The sequence below is a fragment of the Boleophthalmus pectinirostris genome, unplaced genomic scaffold, assembly GCF_026225935.1.
Source record: "Boleophthalmus pectinirostris isolate CB_2022bp ecotype Guang Dong unplaced genomic scaffold, ASM2622593v1 HiC_scaffold_16, whole genome shotgun sequence".
Lineage (NCBI taxonomy): Eukaryota > Metazoa > Chordata > Actinopteri > Gobiiformes > Gobiidae > Boleophthalmus > Boleophthalmus pectinirostris.
This window is the reverse complement of record NW_026571095.1, coordinates 36,187,971-36,203,049: the sequence shown is the minus strand read 5'-3', so window position 1 is coordinate 36,203,049 and position 15,079 is coordinate 36,187,971. Positions and strand designations below refer to the sequence as shown.

The window sequence follows — 15,079 nt, the reverse complement described above, 5'->3', positions numbered from 1 at the left end:
ACGCCAGGTCTTGATGGGAACATGTGCTGAATACATTAGGATTATTTTTCAATGGGGAAATAATACGCCACATTAAAGAAGAAGGCAAAATACAGCTCTGGCAGTTTTGTGTCTCTATGGGAGTGAATGGAAGCCGAGAGGACACGCCCTCCATGCTTCCAGATGTGGCCCCGCCTTTACCAGTTAAACTGGTCGCCAGACAATCCCGGATACCGCGGTTGTAACCGCAATCCGCGCATCTCTACAGTGGACACGATAATACACATGGTACACCGGTAAGGAGCAATGAACAATATAATGATGGACTGGATTTCTCTTGTTTTAGCCCAGAAGGCTTCTCAAAACAATGTATATTACGGCTATTCATTCACTCCACCAGTCCAAGAGGGTTAGGTTACCTTTTCTCAACTTATCATGAAAAACAGAGATCTTCTGTTCAGTAGGTCAGACAATTGTGGTTTTGTTTGTGTATTAATCACCGCATCTTTAATACACTGACGTTTATTTTCAAAAAAGGTACAAATCCAGTTTACATTTTGACAAAACATTGTTATTAGACAAACACTTTCCCACATCAGCAGAACCCCACACACAAGCCATAAATGTACTTTTATTATCATTGCATTGCTATGTAAGAAAAAACACTGTTCCTATTAATACCAGATACTTGGACAACTCCAGACCAAAATGTAATCCCATTGTTGTAATCTACTTAGTATTTTCCATTATAACACTGGGCATTTCAAAATGTTGAAATTAACTTTGTTGCATATGTTTGATGAAATTCATAAGTGAAAACACTACTTTGGTGTAAAAAAAAAAAAAAAAAAGTCTGTGGTGAGGGACACTGTTAGACTCAACAAGAAGGCCACAGCCATGTTGTGAGTGAGGACTTGGACTCTCTGAATGTAGTGTTCAGACATAGACCATAGAACTTTTACATTATTCACTATACACTATACAACATTTTTGCATAAATATGTAATATGTCACATTATATATCAATATATTGCCTGGGTTCTATATTTGATTATAAAGTTGAGTTATTATGTATGCATATTTTATTTCTTATTCTAGTTGTACTTTTAGGATTTAATTAATAATAACTTTTTTAACAATTTCTATTCGCTGGTTGGCTGCATGTCTTTAGCAAAATTTATGTCCCCTTGAGGGATGAACAGAAGTATTTCTGATTCAGATTCAGACTCTTCCTCTGATGCCACTTGTTGGATCTTAAACACTGTGTTCAATTCTCCTTGAAAAATCTCTTTTATTGTTGTGCCAATGGAAAGAAATTCAGGATTATCCTGCAAAAAAACAGAACATTTTGCTAAACAAGTCAGTAAGAGAGTACCAACCAATGAACAAAACGTACCCGGTTATATGAGGCACAGTTAGTGAAGATGAGATCGATATCAGACACAAAGTCTCCCACTGTTTGATATCTATTATTCTGGAGATTGTCTGCTACTTGGTCGAAACACATGGGTGTGGAGATCACTTTTGTGTATTCTGGGAGATGACATGGGTCGGATTTAAAGAGATTGTCCTCATCTGCCCTGTAGAGACCCAGCAGCAGGTGCTGACAGTGCTGTGGACACAGGATATGGTGGGACCAGTCCATGTAGAACAGTGACAGTTGTGCAGTTTTCTCACCTGCATGTGATCTGATATCGGACGGGACATGGCTTCTTCCATCTCCAACTCTGGGTACAACACCAAAGATCTGAAGAGCACACACGAAGTGCACATCCACGGGGTGTCATCACTGTATAGAGACATAATGAACAAGAGCAGCATTAGTTTAAGTGACCCACTGGAGAAGGACCACATGGAGTTTTCCCTAACAGTTGCCCCGTTAATATGAGAGCTTTAATTCTGATTAAAAATAATTTAATTTGGAATAAAAATTAATTCTGCTTTAAAAAGACCATGTAAGCACTTAATTCCTAATGACTGTTTGGAATTAAACTTATTTAGAATAAAACAAATCCAAATTAAGTGGGTGGTTTATTCTGATTTTAAACCCGAATTAATTCATTCTGCAATCATGTAAACATTTATTCCTCTTAAAAATAATTCTGGTCATTCAGCACATGCGTGTTGGGTTGCCCTTCTGATGTGATGACACACTGCAAAATAGCAAAAAAAGTATTTTGTGTCAGGGTCAGCCCAATGTTCCTGGTACCTCTGTTCCCCAGAGCCTATGTTGCTCAGTAGAACAGCAGTACCTCCAATGCCAAAAGGTAGTGATGTTCCCTGCTAACACCGTGAGTCGTTCTCAACTTCATGAACTCATAAAACAGCAACTTTGTACAAAACTCGCAGCACATCAGCCCACTGAGTTCGAGTAACAGCAGCAGGCAACAGCGGTGTCATTACCACTGCTGGCTGCTGCTGTTACTCAGTAGCACTCAGCGTAGCGTGCAGTCTCTCAGGATGGGATTGGATGTCCATTCCTTGGTCTTGTGCCTCCGAAGGTGTTGGTCAGATAGGTGTGTCAGATGAGTGTGTGTGTGTGTGTGTGTGGTTCAGAAGGCTCCGTCCTCCATGTGCTAGTTCTAGACGTCGACAAGCAAGACCATTGCGCACTAGACTGGGTCTGAGTGGTTCCGTGCCATCCTCTGTGCACTGGTTCTGTGTGGGGAAAGCGAGAATGCGCAGTGGACTACAGGTCCGTGTGGGTTTCCCTGGTCCTCCGTGCTCGAGGGCTGGATGGTTCCGAGAGGGTGCATCCAGACAGAAGCGTGAATCCCGTTTGGTTCAATACAAATTGTTCTGAGCGTCCTCTGTGCAGTTGGTTCTTCCCGGGGGAAAGCACTTCTCAGACCGAGGCACCTAACCACTCAACGCTCCAGGTCATCTGAGCCCGGCCTGAACCAGAGGAACACCGGGACCTCTGAGCGCTGTTCCCCTGCACATACAAACTGGAGCAGTACTGGGGGACATAGGTATACACCCCCAAGTGTAACGATGAACCGAGATGACACAAAAGCTGGTATCCAGCTGAGTGTATGTTTTCTTCCGGTAGATGTAAATACGTTTGTGTCCCTGACCAATCAGAACCGTTCCAAACCCCCAGACATTGAGCAGAATTAAATAGAGCCGATTTAAAGTGAGTGTTTCCTATGTAAACCTTTAGAATAACTAATTAAAAAAACATCATGTAAACGTGGCCATTGTGTCTGGAGTTTACCCTAACAGTGCGTCTGTGATGTGTGGCAGGTGACATTCCTGATGGAAGGATCGAGGGCACTCATCACACTCCACCAGGGTTCCTTCTCCATGGCAGACCCAGCACTCATCGTCATTCCTCTCTCTGTCCTGCAGGGCACACACAGGGCATTACTTTAAGACAAGATTTGGCACAGTAAACTATAAACTCCCTGTGCCAATTTTAATGGTAGAGACACAGGTTTTGTACATGTGCATTTGAAGGTGCCATGATGTTGTGCTCTAACATAATCACTTTAGATTTGGTCATATTGACTGTGCTTTAAACAACAGAATAAGTGCATCCAACAACAACCCTGTTGTTGACATGATGTCTACTCACCAAATCTTCACTATCTGGAACACACAGGCTACATTTACACAACACTGAGTGAATCGCCAAAACCTTTTCCTGTAATAGACATATTATTGTTGTATTGGTACAAATCCTGTGACTCTCTCATCATCATCTTTTGCATTTAAAAACACTACAGTAGAACAATAGGGATTTACAGCCTACTGGTGCAGGGGAGAACAGTTACCTTTAATAGCTCTCCCAGTGGCTTTCCTTCACACTTGATGTGTTTCTGCCATGAAATATCTGTCTGACATGAGGCCTCCTTCACAAAGTCCACTGGGGTCATCCAGCTGCTCTCAGTGCGGATGCTCTTCCCACATGTGCCTGGTGGTACAAAGCACTGTCAGCTATATGCCACAGAACAGGAAGTGACAAATGCAGAATATTACCAAGCCTTACCTGAGGCAAAGCGTTTAGTGTGGAGTAAACCAGTGATATCCTCACACACCACCTTTAGGACTCTGTGTGGGATGTTTCTTGGTTCTGATTGCAACTGTGCAAGACCATCTTCATCATCTTGTTCATGTTCCTCTACATTTGATAAATTAATACAATTGAAACAGATATTAAAAATAAAATAGCAACAGAATCTAAATCATCACCTATTGAATCTGAGGAACTTTCTCTGCTTGATGAATCACCACTGGCGTCTTCAGTGTCAGTCACTGTAGAGATAGTTGTACAATGAGACTTCATGTGCAGAAAATCTTTTCAATTAGGGTGCATTTTAACAAACCTGTGGTGGTTTCCTCAGAGGGAAATAAATGCTTCTTGACCTTGCATGAGTACAGAGTCAAATTCATTTAAAGTCAACATTATAAATGTAGATTACAGAAGTATAATGAAAATCACCATTGAGAATCCTATGGTCTTCAGATGTCCTTCCTAAGGAACAAAATTACTTTAATGGCTTAAGGCAAATGCTTTGGTTTAATGTTAGTGTTGCAGGTGCTGTAACATCTTACTTGTATAAGTTTTATTAGAGGTGTATCCCTACAGTAGATGCTTAATTTCCAGTTCTTATACGCTTCCTTCCCTGCACGTCGCTCAAATTCAGGAGGAGTGTACCACTGCCCGTTCACCAGGATGCACTTTTCACCTAAAGACACACAGTTCTTCATTTAAAACAAAATATATATAAATAAATGAATAAATTAGTAGAGACAGAAAACCTATATTTTCAACATAGCAGTCTACAGTTTACTGGAAGTCGCTGCTTAAGAATAAGCCAACACATTGCTTGCCAACCCTTTAAATATTCCTGACCTAGACCAATACCTTTTGCCAGTCTGTCCCGGTTCAGAGTGCCCTTCAAGTCTCCACAGGTCACTGGCAGCTGGACTTTTGTCCAGATATCTCCTTTCTCTCCCTTCTTCAGTGGAGTGGCTGTGTTAAGGCAAACATTTAATTAGTAATACGCTCTTATTACTGTAAATAATAAAGTATGTATTCAGGAATTACAGAAGCACAGTTTCTTGCTTTTCTTTCTTAAACGTGGTGTAACTTGAGTAGAGGTAGGTGGCTGCTCATCATCAATCTCTTCATCATCATCAGTTGTTTTCTTCCTCTTTTTTCTGCTTTTTAGTTCAACTTTGTTCACTTCCATCTGGGAATGGACAATATTCAAAACATTTAATTCAAAATGTAATTATTTATTATTAAAAATGTTTTGGCCATTATTTAAAAAAATACAGGTATGCGCTAAGAACATAGACTGTTTATATAAATGGACATAACTAACCCACTAGCCACGGCAATAGGAAGTGTTCATGGGGGCACCATCAGATCCATCGACTCTGGTTCCAGTTGACTTTATATTGAAAAATTGTCACCCCTCTCTCTGTTGCAGTGAGCCTCGCGATCTTGGACTTAAAATGTTCGTATTAACCCGCTCTACATGATCTTGGTGTTTTTATTTCACTATTTTGTCCATAAATAAATTCCTTTTCCTAATATGGAACTCAGCTCCAAATTCACCCCTATAACATCTAGCCTCACGAGGTTTATCTGACTAGAGTTGAGCTCTATGCTTGACTTCACACTCCATTAGTCCACTTCTTTATACAGTCTATAGCTAAGACATAGCCTTAAATGTCTTTGTTCATAAGACCACAAATATTGTTTTCTATTTCCAGTTAGCTAATTTATTCTACACAGTTACATGATTTTCTAATTTTGCATCAACCTATTTTCAAAACAACCATTTCAATACTATTTTGTAGCTGATATATTTTGCACCTCTTCTTCCGACATCTTCTCTTTGTCTGTGTCATCGCTCTCCACGACCTCCAGCAGTGCACTCGCATAAGAACCTGCCATTCAAATTAATATATCGTGAAACTATATTAAATTACAACATGGTTACCAGCAGTGTCTCTGGTAGATACAAACATGCACATCCAAGAAAAATTGTGATTCCGTGTTGGGTCCAAAGACAAAAATAGTACAAAAAAGGAAAGCGATACGCATTGCAGTGCTTTGAAGATCACAAATTTTTATTTCAGTAATACCACAATGTGACATTTTGGGCCAAACCCTTTTTCAGAAATGAAAGTTTAAGCTCCACACCTGTTATATAGGCCCAGGTCCAGTGACATGACCCACCACGTGACCCAATAAAAGAAAACGTTTTTGTACCAAGTTTAATGCTATGCTTTTATGTAAAGTGCACTGCCACGGGGCTTCGGCTGTCATTGTTACAGATATTAGATCTGTGTTCAGACCTTGTTTTTAGTGGTCTAGTTGTTTTACCAACGTATGCCAACCTACATGCACATTTCAACATATAGATCACATTGCTGGAATTACAGGTAATAACTCCCTCGATTTTATAAGATTTTCCAGTACTGGGATGATTGAACGTTTGTGTTTTGTGAGTGAAGTTACACTCAGATAGTTGTCGTCTGGGACAGACTGCAAGAAGTGGGGCCAGCGGCAGGTGGGCCCTCACCACCATTTGACTCAGGTTTGGAGGTCTCTTATAGATGTTTCGAAGTAGCGATGTGAAGCCATTCAAAACTGGATCTGATTGTGGTATGTTCCAGTGTTTTTCGCAGATTTTTACTCTGCTGATTTTTTTTTTACTCTGGTGAACAGTGGAGGATACACTAACACTGGATCCTTGAATTGGTTTTGTTAACTCTGGTGTGGTGTAGCAGCAGCGTCTCACCGTCAAACAGGCTGTTCCGGAGCAGTCGGAGGGTCGGGTACTTGTTCAAGATGGTTTCCTTGAACACACAGCTCCAGAAGCGCTTTATGCTCTCTGGTCGCTTTGTTTCTATAAAGTCCAGAACACTGTACACTTCGCTCCTTATCCTCTCTTTGCTCTTCATGCGGCTTATCTTCTGCACAGAAAAATATATAAAATCAAGGTTGAAAACAGATCCTATGTAAACTTATTTCAACAGTTCTCAAGTTTGTTGGTTTAAAATGTCAGTCCCAGGTATTCTGTCAGATATATTCCATATTTTATTTAGCCTAGGGTGACCAAACGTCCGTTTTTCCCTGGACATGTCCGTATTTTGCGTCATGTCCGGGGCGTCCGGGTTTTTTTTTAATAAAGTGATGGAAATGTGGTTTTTAGTATCGTTCATTGGGGGCATTAAACTGAGCATCTCTCATAGCGTCTGTGACTCAGAAGGAACGAGACACAAACAGTCGGTCAGTCTGCAACATACCGAAGCACAAATGCGCATTTAACAGTGACTTGTACATGAAATTCTCCGTTTTCCGTCCCGGTCGGGACAAGTGTGAGTCCATGTGCACAGGTTGTGAGTGAGAGTACAGTGTCCCTCGTTTATCACGGGGGTTACGTTCTGAAAATAACCCGCGATAAGTGAAATCTGCGAAGTAGTCTGCTTTATATTTTACAAATATTATATCTGTTTTAAGGCTGTAAAACCCCTCAGCACACACTTTATACACTTTTCTCAGACAGGACAGGTGCAACCCTTTTTACTTCCTTCTTAAAACTTGCTGCTGTCGTCCTTGTATTATTTTCCTCCTTCTTTATGTAACAAACTGAATATTCATTTATTCCATTATGGAGCCCAACAGCGCAGAGTCCTGCACGGGTCAGTTTTTGGAGACTCCAGTACAACACCGCACCTGCGCAGGACAGGACCGCACCTGCCCGTTAACCCGAGATTATATCAAACTTTCGCGCTGCCTACGCCACGGACTGAACCACAGTGTTGGGAGTAATGTATTATAAAAGTAATGTATTACAGTAATGCGTTGATTTTTGCTGTAACGCAGTAATGTAAGGCATTACAAGGGGGAAAATTGTAATATTTTACTCGGTACAAATGTGAGTAACGCGCGTTACAATGCTTTTTAACCTGGATTGAAGTGGTGGGTTTTTCTTCATAGAAATTCGCTAAAAATCACCGTGAAATCAGCAGCGGTGAAACGCCGGAGACGCGGCCGGACAGACCTTCAGTTAACCACGGGGCGAAAGGACCGACCCAGAACTCTACGCTGTTTAGACCTGGTTTAGACCTGGTCACTTCTGGTTTAGACCTGGCTTACAGTCGTCCCTCGCTCTAACGCGATTCACTTTTCGCGGTCTCGCTGTTTTGCTGATTTTTAGAATATTTTTTTTTGTGCAATTTTGCATGCCTTTTGTTTTTAGTGTATGAACACGTATTGCGTTCCTCCCGCTGTGTCCTGATCGGCTAAGGGACTCCTGTCTCCTGAACAGTACAGTACAGAATATGTTCAGCTGCCAAATTTAAATAAATGTTCAATCTCTAGCAGTTTGCTTCTGAAGTGCTGTATGTCTGCAAGTTTTCTCTCCGACAAAATCCACAACGTCGACGAAATGTTCTGCACCGACAAAGGCTCCTGCGCTCGCACCCAAAAGACAGAGGACGATGCAAACCATCGCACAAAAAGTTGGACTTCTGGACACGTTGAAGGAAGGTAGAAGTTACGCGCTGTAGCAGAGTTTTGCACCGGGTCTTGTACCCGCAAATAGTTGCTGAAATCAGGACCGCGAGCCTGAGCAGCAGGGTCCATAAAGAACGATCGGGCGACAGCCGCTCTTACCTCCATGAGGTGCGGAGCAAAGCCGATCCTTTCTCCTGCGGTCACCTTCGAGCCCGTCCCGACACTGAGTCCTGTTTTAGTCCTAGTTCAGTTCTGGTTTAGTCCTCCTCTTCAGTCCTGGAATCAGTCTGAGGTTAGTCCTGTTATAGTCCTGGTTTAGTCCTGGTTCAGCTCTGGTTTAGTCCTGGTTTAGACCTTGTTTAGTCCTGGTTCAGTCCATATACAGCTCAAAAGTTCAGCTTTTTCGCAGTTATTTTGGTGAGAGTAACTTAAAGTAATGCAATAGTAATGTAATGCCTTACATTTTAAATGCAGTAATATTGTAATGTAACGAATTACTTTGAAATGACAGTAATAAGTAATAAATAACGCATTACAGTTTTAAAGTAACTTGCCCAACAGTGCTGAACCAACACTAAACCAGGACTAACCCAGGACAGATTCCAGGACTGAAGAGGAGGACTAATCCACGACTGAACTAGGACTAAAACAGGACTAAACCAGGACTAAACCTGAACTGAAACAGGATGCAGGAGAAAGGACCGGCTCAGCTCACGGAGGTAAACGCGGCAATTGCCCGATCGCGCTTTGCAGACAAACTGCTCGGCGTTCTCCCTCTTAAATCCAAGATTAGTCCTGGTTTAGACCTGGTTTAGTCCTGACCCACCCGTGTGTAATTACTACCCGCCTGTAATACGCTGTGTACAAAAAAAAAAAAAAAAAAAGCATGCAAAATTGCACTAAAAAAATCCGAGAAACGGTGAGACCCCCCCCCCCCCTCCCCAAGGTATCCGGGTTTTCACAAACGGAAATATGGTCACCCTAATTTAGCCTGTGTTTACACATAATTGAAGATGCAATGTCCAACTCTATGGGCCTATTTAACTTACTTTTGACAAGAAATCTGGCTGACCCTCAATTTACTAGGTTATAGATCAGAAAAAACATAATATAGGCTCTTTAAAGTGGATTATTATTTACTTTTACTTCACTACATTTGAGAGCAGGTATCTGTACTTTCTACTCCACTAAATGTTTGAACAGGACTGAAAAATAAAAGTATTTCATTCCTGTATCATTTGAGATTATTTTTAACACCTTCATAGTTTGAACAAACATAAATATCCATATAAAAACAGCTACGAAAAAACAATCAATCCTGTTGTTTCTATTAAACAAAATTCAACACAAATCTTCATCAAAGCTTTATCAGGATTTATTTTTTAGATCTGAAAATATAAAATACTTTCACTTATTATGCTTTAAGTACATTTTCAAACTTGTACTTTATTTAAGTAGATTCTGTCATGTGATTTTACTTGGGTTTCTTTGCTCTAATATCTGTACTTTTACTTAAGTAACAAAAATGAGTACTTCTTGCGTACTTGTGATGTGATTCAGTTTGATAAATGTGCCAGTAATGGTACAATGCGTAAAGGAGCAATTCAGTCATAAAATAAACAAATCTAAACTACATCTTTGCAAACAGGAGACCCGCCCCGTGCTGAATTGAGCGCGCTCTCAAATCTGGGCGCGCTCTTTCTGTCCTTGAGAGGGAAGAGAGCGACGGGAACTCACCGAGTGCTGGTCCTTGGAAATCAGGTTGTAGTCCCGGAGCTGGCTCACAAACGTCTGCGGGTTTTCCATGCACGACAGCTTCGTTTTGTTGATGTGGAGGAAGCCCAGCAGCGGCTTTTCTTCCAGAAAATCTGAAGGGTTCATTTTGGATCAGAATACAGGGACAGTCAGGTCCAGAGCAAAACAGAGACTTGTGCGGCTTATAACAGGACTGCAACTCCCAAAATCAGAGCAAAAGGAAAACGAACAGAACTAACCCAGGACTAAACCAGGACTAAACCAGGACTGAACCAGGACTAAAGCAGGACTGAACCAGGTTTAAACTAGGACTAAACCACGACTAAACCAGAACTAAAGACCTGAACTAGAATCAGGAGTAAACCAGGTCTAAAAATCAGGACTAAACCAGGACTAAACCAGGTCTAAACAACATGACACCTAACAGTAGATTGACATAATTTAAGGTGATCTCATATAAAAAATAATTTCTCTATCAATAATATTTTTTAATATGGTGAAGGAAAGGCTGATCTTGTTACTGTTTTTTAACAGACAAAACCTCTTATGTTCAGATCTCGTGGTCTTTGTTTCTCTACAGCAAACAGTTGCTTATTCATGGAGACTTGGGCTCAGACAATTTGAAGACAACAAACAAGAATTTCAGGATGTGGTTGCTACATTCATGTCGTTTAAAAAAAACATGACAATATCAAGTAATCCAAAGTAATCAGATTACGTTACTCACTTTAAGTAATTTAATGGATTACGTTACAAACTACATTTTGGGGTGTGTAATCTGTAATCTGTAGGGGATTACATTTTAAAAGTAACCTTCCCAACACTGAGTGTGACGTATGGAAAGTGAAAGTTAACATTTTCTGTGGGGACATTTGTGATCAGCAGAGGGCGCTGTGGTAACGCTAACACAAACGTATGCCTTGTTACTGTAAAATCTGCAATATCGTCTATTAAAAGTCCTACTTTTAACTTTAACATTATAGCTACACGATATGTAATAGGCCTGCATTTATTTATAGTTGAGTCTACATCAAATAACCTACAATACTTGGCCTATATTTAATCATTATAGTTAAATCAGGAGTCATCAAACTAAGGCCTGTGGGCTGACTCTGGCCCACCACGCCCCTTTGACAGGCCCCTGAGCCCTCAAAAGTTGTTAAGGCCTATTTTTATTTTTTATTTTTTTGGTAAATAATAACATGTCTGCATCTTTATTTAATTTAATTTAAAAATTTAAAAATTATATTTATATGAAGTATTTGTATTTACATTTAAAATATAATATGATGTATTTACATTTGTCGCTAAATTTTCCTCAGCTAACAAGCTCGAGATCAAACAGTGACAGTGAACACATGCACAGAGTTCTGTGTAAGGACGGTACAGTTTGTCTGATATGTAAAAAAAAGTGTAGCGGCTTTCAAAGAATATAATCTGCGTTGTCAGGGTCATACAATTCTGTTATACTGCCATAATGTGGCCCCCAGAGAAAAAGTTTGGTGATCCCTGGTTTAAATATTACTAGGCTATTAATCTGTGTTAAAACTGATTTCCTACTCTCATCAAACGATTTTCTTCATGAAGATGTTATTGCTCTGTCTGGAATGTTTCACAGTATGGCATTAAACCTTTCTATCTTCATGGAGACCAAACCAGACCAACTTACAGTCAAGATCTGTGGAGAGGCAACCTGTTTTTCTAGATATTTTTGAGCAATAAGACCAGCTGTAACTGAATAAAGAGCTTAATCAAATTAGTGCTCCTTGTGTACTTCAACAGTTATACCCAACCTCATCCCTCCCACCCTCTCAGCCCACCCATTACCTCCCAGGACATCTGACATAGTTCAGACACTATTGGGCAAGTTACTTTGAAACTGTAATGCGTTATTTATTACCTATTACTGTCATTTCAAAGTAATTCGTTACATTACAATATTACTGCATTTAAAATGTAAGGCATTACATTACTATTGCATTACTTTAAGTTACTCTCACCAAAATAACTTTTGCGCTGTATATGGACTGAACCAGGACTAAACCAGGTCTAAACCAGGACTAAACCAGAGCTGAACCAGGACTAAACCAGAAGTGAACTAGGACTAAACCAGAACTGAACTAGGACTAAAACAGGACTCACTGTAGGGACGGGCTCGAAGGTGACCGCAGGAGAAAGGAGCGGCTCTGCTCCGCACCTCACGGAGGTAAGAGCGGCTGTCGCCCGATCGCTCTTTACAGGGACCCTGCTGCTCGGGCTCGCGGCCCTGATTTCAGCAACTATTTGCAGGTACCCGAGCCGGTGCAAGAGTCTGTTACAGCGCGTAACTTCTACCTTCCTTCAGCGTGTCCAGAAGTCCAACTTTTTGTGTGATGGTTTGCATCTTCCTCTGCCTTTTGGGTGTGAGCGCAGGAGCCTTTGTCGGTGCAGAACGTTTCGTCGACGTTGTGGGTTTCGTCGGGGAGAAAACTTGCAACCGTACAGCACTTCAGAATCACACTGCTACAGACTGAACATGTATTTAAATTTGGCAGCTGAACACATTCTGTACTGTACTGACAGGAGACAGGAGTCCCTTGGCCAGTCAGGACGCAGCGGGAGGAACGCAATACGCATTCATACAATGTAAAAAAAAAAAAAAGGCAAGCAAAATTGCACAATTTTTATTTTTTTTTTTTAATCTGCGAAACAGCGAGACAGCGAAAAGTGAACTGCGATAGAGGGAGGGACGAGTGTAAACCAGGTCTAAACCAGAACTGACCCAGGTCTAAACCAGGTCTAAACAGCGTGGAGTTCTTTGTCAGTCCTTTCGCCCGCGGTTACCTGAAGGTCTACGAGGGCGCATCTCCGGCGTTTCACCGCTGCTGATATCGAGGTGATTTTAGCGAATATGTAGAAAAGCCCACCACTTCAATCCAGGTTAAAAAAAACATTGTAACGCATGTTACTCACATTTGTACCGAGTAAAATATTACTATTTTTTCCCCTGTAATGCCTTACATTACTGCGTTACAGCAAAAAGTAATGCATTACTGTAATTTGTTACTTTTATAACGCGTTACTCCCAACACTGAGTTCAGATGATGCTCAGACATAATATCACTGAATAAGAAATGTGTTTGTAATGTTACAGGGGCTGGGTCCTTGTGTATTTGGCTGAGTGACGTCCGAGGATGAACCAGGCTGGTCATCAGGTACCTCTACCACCGGCCTGACCACATTTTGTCCTCCCAGCTGTGAGTTCATATTGAGACCTGCCTCTAAATATATGATTAAGAAATAAGAACATGAGTACTGTGATAATGGTGCTGAGGGGACAAACTGACTCACTTTTAAACAGTTTCCTCTGCAGCTCTCGGACTGTGGGATACTTGTCTATGATGTGCTTTTCAAACACACAGCTCCAGAAGCGGTGGATGAATAGCTTCTTGGTGGTTTGGATCCATTCCAGGGCTAACTTTGGCTCAGGGTTCTGTGCTCCTTCAATTTTCTTCACAGACAAATACAAATGTTAAAATATATTTGATTCACCAAGAATGTGTTGAACTCAGTTTGAAGCAAATTTGAAACAAAACCTTTTACCTTGTAGATGTCCTCTGTTATCAGATTGTTGTCCCGGAGCTGCCTCACAAATGTTAATGGGTTCTTCATACATGACAGCTTTTTTTTGTGGTTTTCTAAAAAACTCAAGAGGATTTCTCTTTCTATAAACTCTACAGGATTAGCCATTCTTGATCAGGCTACAGAAGCTTGTACAACTGTACCTCCTGTAGTTCAACTGTCTTCCTCGTTGAAAAAGAACTTGTTGAACATGACGCTCAAAGAGGAGGAGAAAGGTGTGTGGCAATTGTTGCTTATTGCATAACACATTTGCTCTGCGGTGTGTGATTTTAACCAATTGTAGTACTTTGGGATTTGATTTCAAATATAACAGGCAATACAGATAAAATCCATTATTATTATGAACACACACAGATATGAGTGCAGTGCAGGTATATCAAGGATTGAAAGAGGCAGGAGACTCTGAATGTCTAAGGCAGAATATGTTGTATATGGGACAAGCACACTATCTTAACTGAATTCAATGACAAAGCAAAATGTGCAGCCAAGAGCATGAATACTGAGCCCCAGAGCCATAGCTTGCCATCCAGGTGCCCTACACACAGGTGCTTTGGTGTCACCTATTGAGGACCCGAAGGGGGGGCTATTCCGTGCCCGCGAGGATTCACATGGTGTCCCCGCAAGCACTTGGTGCCCTACGTACTGTGTGTACTGTGAGCAATGGGGAACTATGGTACTGCTGAGCCCCTTCCACAATGGTGGCAAAGTTGACCAAATGTCTGTCTCTTATGTTGTAGAAGTTACAACAGAAAATATATGGTAAAATAAAAGATTACATCTTTAAAGCACTACTGGTGCCATCATTCCAATCAGAGGTTTGTTCTTTGGAAATGCTATTCAAAGGTTGTAAGAGGCTAGAAACTGAATGGGCAAGGAACAAACCTGAGGCACATCAATTGAATATGTTAAAAGTCCTTTATTACATGAAGGGACGACAACACGTTTCGACCAACAAGACGTTCTTCGTCAGGGCATACGGGTGGAACAGGACACGCAGGTGTCATTAAATACAATTGTACTGCAAATATGTGACAAAGTCACATGACTACTGTATAGGACAAAGACAAAGAAAAAGACAAAGACAAAGAAAAAGGTTGGCCAATGCACTTTAGAAGGCACTTTGATTTGCGTGGTAAAGACTCTACAATATACAAACAATAGTTTATCTACAAGTTACAGCTGCAGGTAACTGAGGGAATAATGACCTGTTGTCCACGTCTGTCTATTAATTCAAGGAATGTC

The 15,079-nt window shown here is 41.0% G+C and overlaps 1 protein-coding gene across 4 annotated transcripts; it reads right to left on the bottom strand.

The window, feature by feature from the left end:
• Positions 1 to 476: 476 nt before the first annotated feature.
• LOC110162288 (nuclear body protein SP140-like protein) lies at positions 477 to 13,989 on the bottom strand. 4 transcript variants are annotated; one of them, XM_055151679.1, is made up of 18 exons: positions 13,799 to 13,989; positions 13,547 to 13,706; positions 10,199 to 10,329; positions 6,741 to 6,915; positions 5,810 to 5,883; positions 5,033 to 5,177; positions 4,850 to 4,957; positions 4,537 to 4,670; positions 4,424 to 4,456; positions 4,308 to 4,347; positions 4,174 to 4,236; positions 3,971 to 4,102; positions 3,756 to 3,895; positions 3,557 to 3,625; positions 3,197 to 3,324; positions 1,657 to 1,768; positions 1,376 to 1,591; positions 477 to 1,307 (listed from the first exon to the last, which is right to left on the bottom strand). In XM_055151679.1, the coding sequence occupies exons 1-18, from the start codon at positions 13,943 to 13,945 to the stop codon at positions 1,122 to 1,124; spliced, it is 2,193 nt and encodes a 730-aa protein (XP_055007654.1). In that variant the 5' UTR covers positions 13,946 to 13,989; the 3' UTR covers positions 477 to 1,121. The 4 variants fall into 4 exon arrangements, with proteins under 4 accessions (XP_055007654.1, XP_055007655.1, XP_055007656.1 ...); XM_055151680.1 differs by having other exon boundaries at positions 1,657 to 1,726; XM_055151681.1 differs by lacking the exon at positions 3,557 to 3,625.
• Positions 13,990 to 15,079: the final 1,090 nt, after the last annotated feature.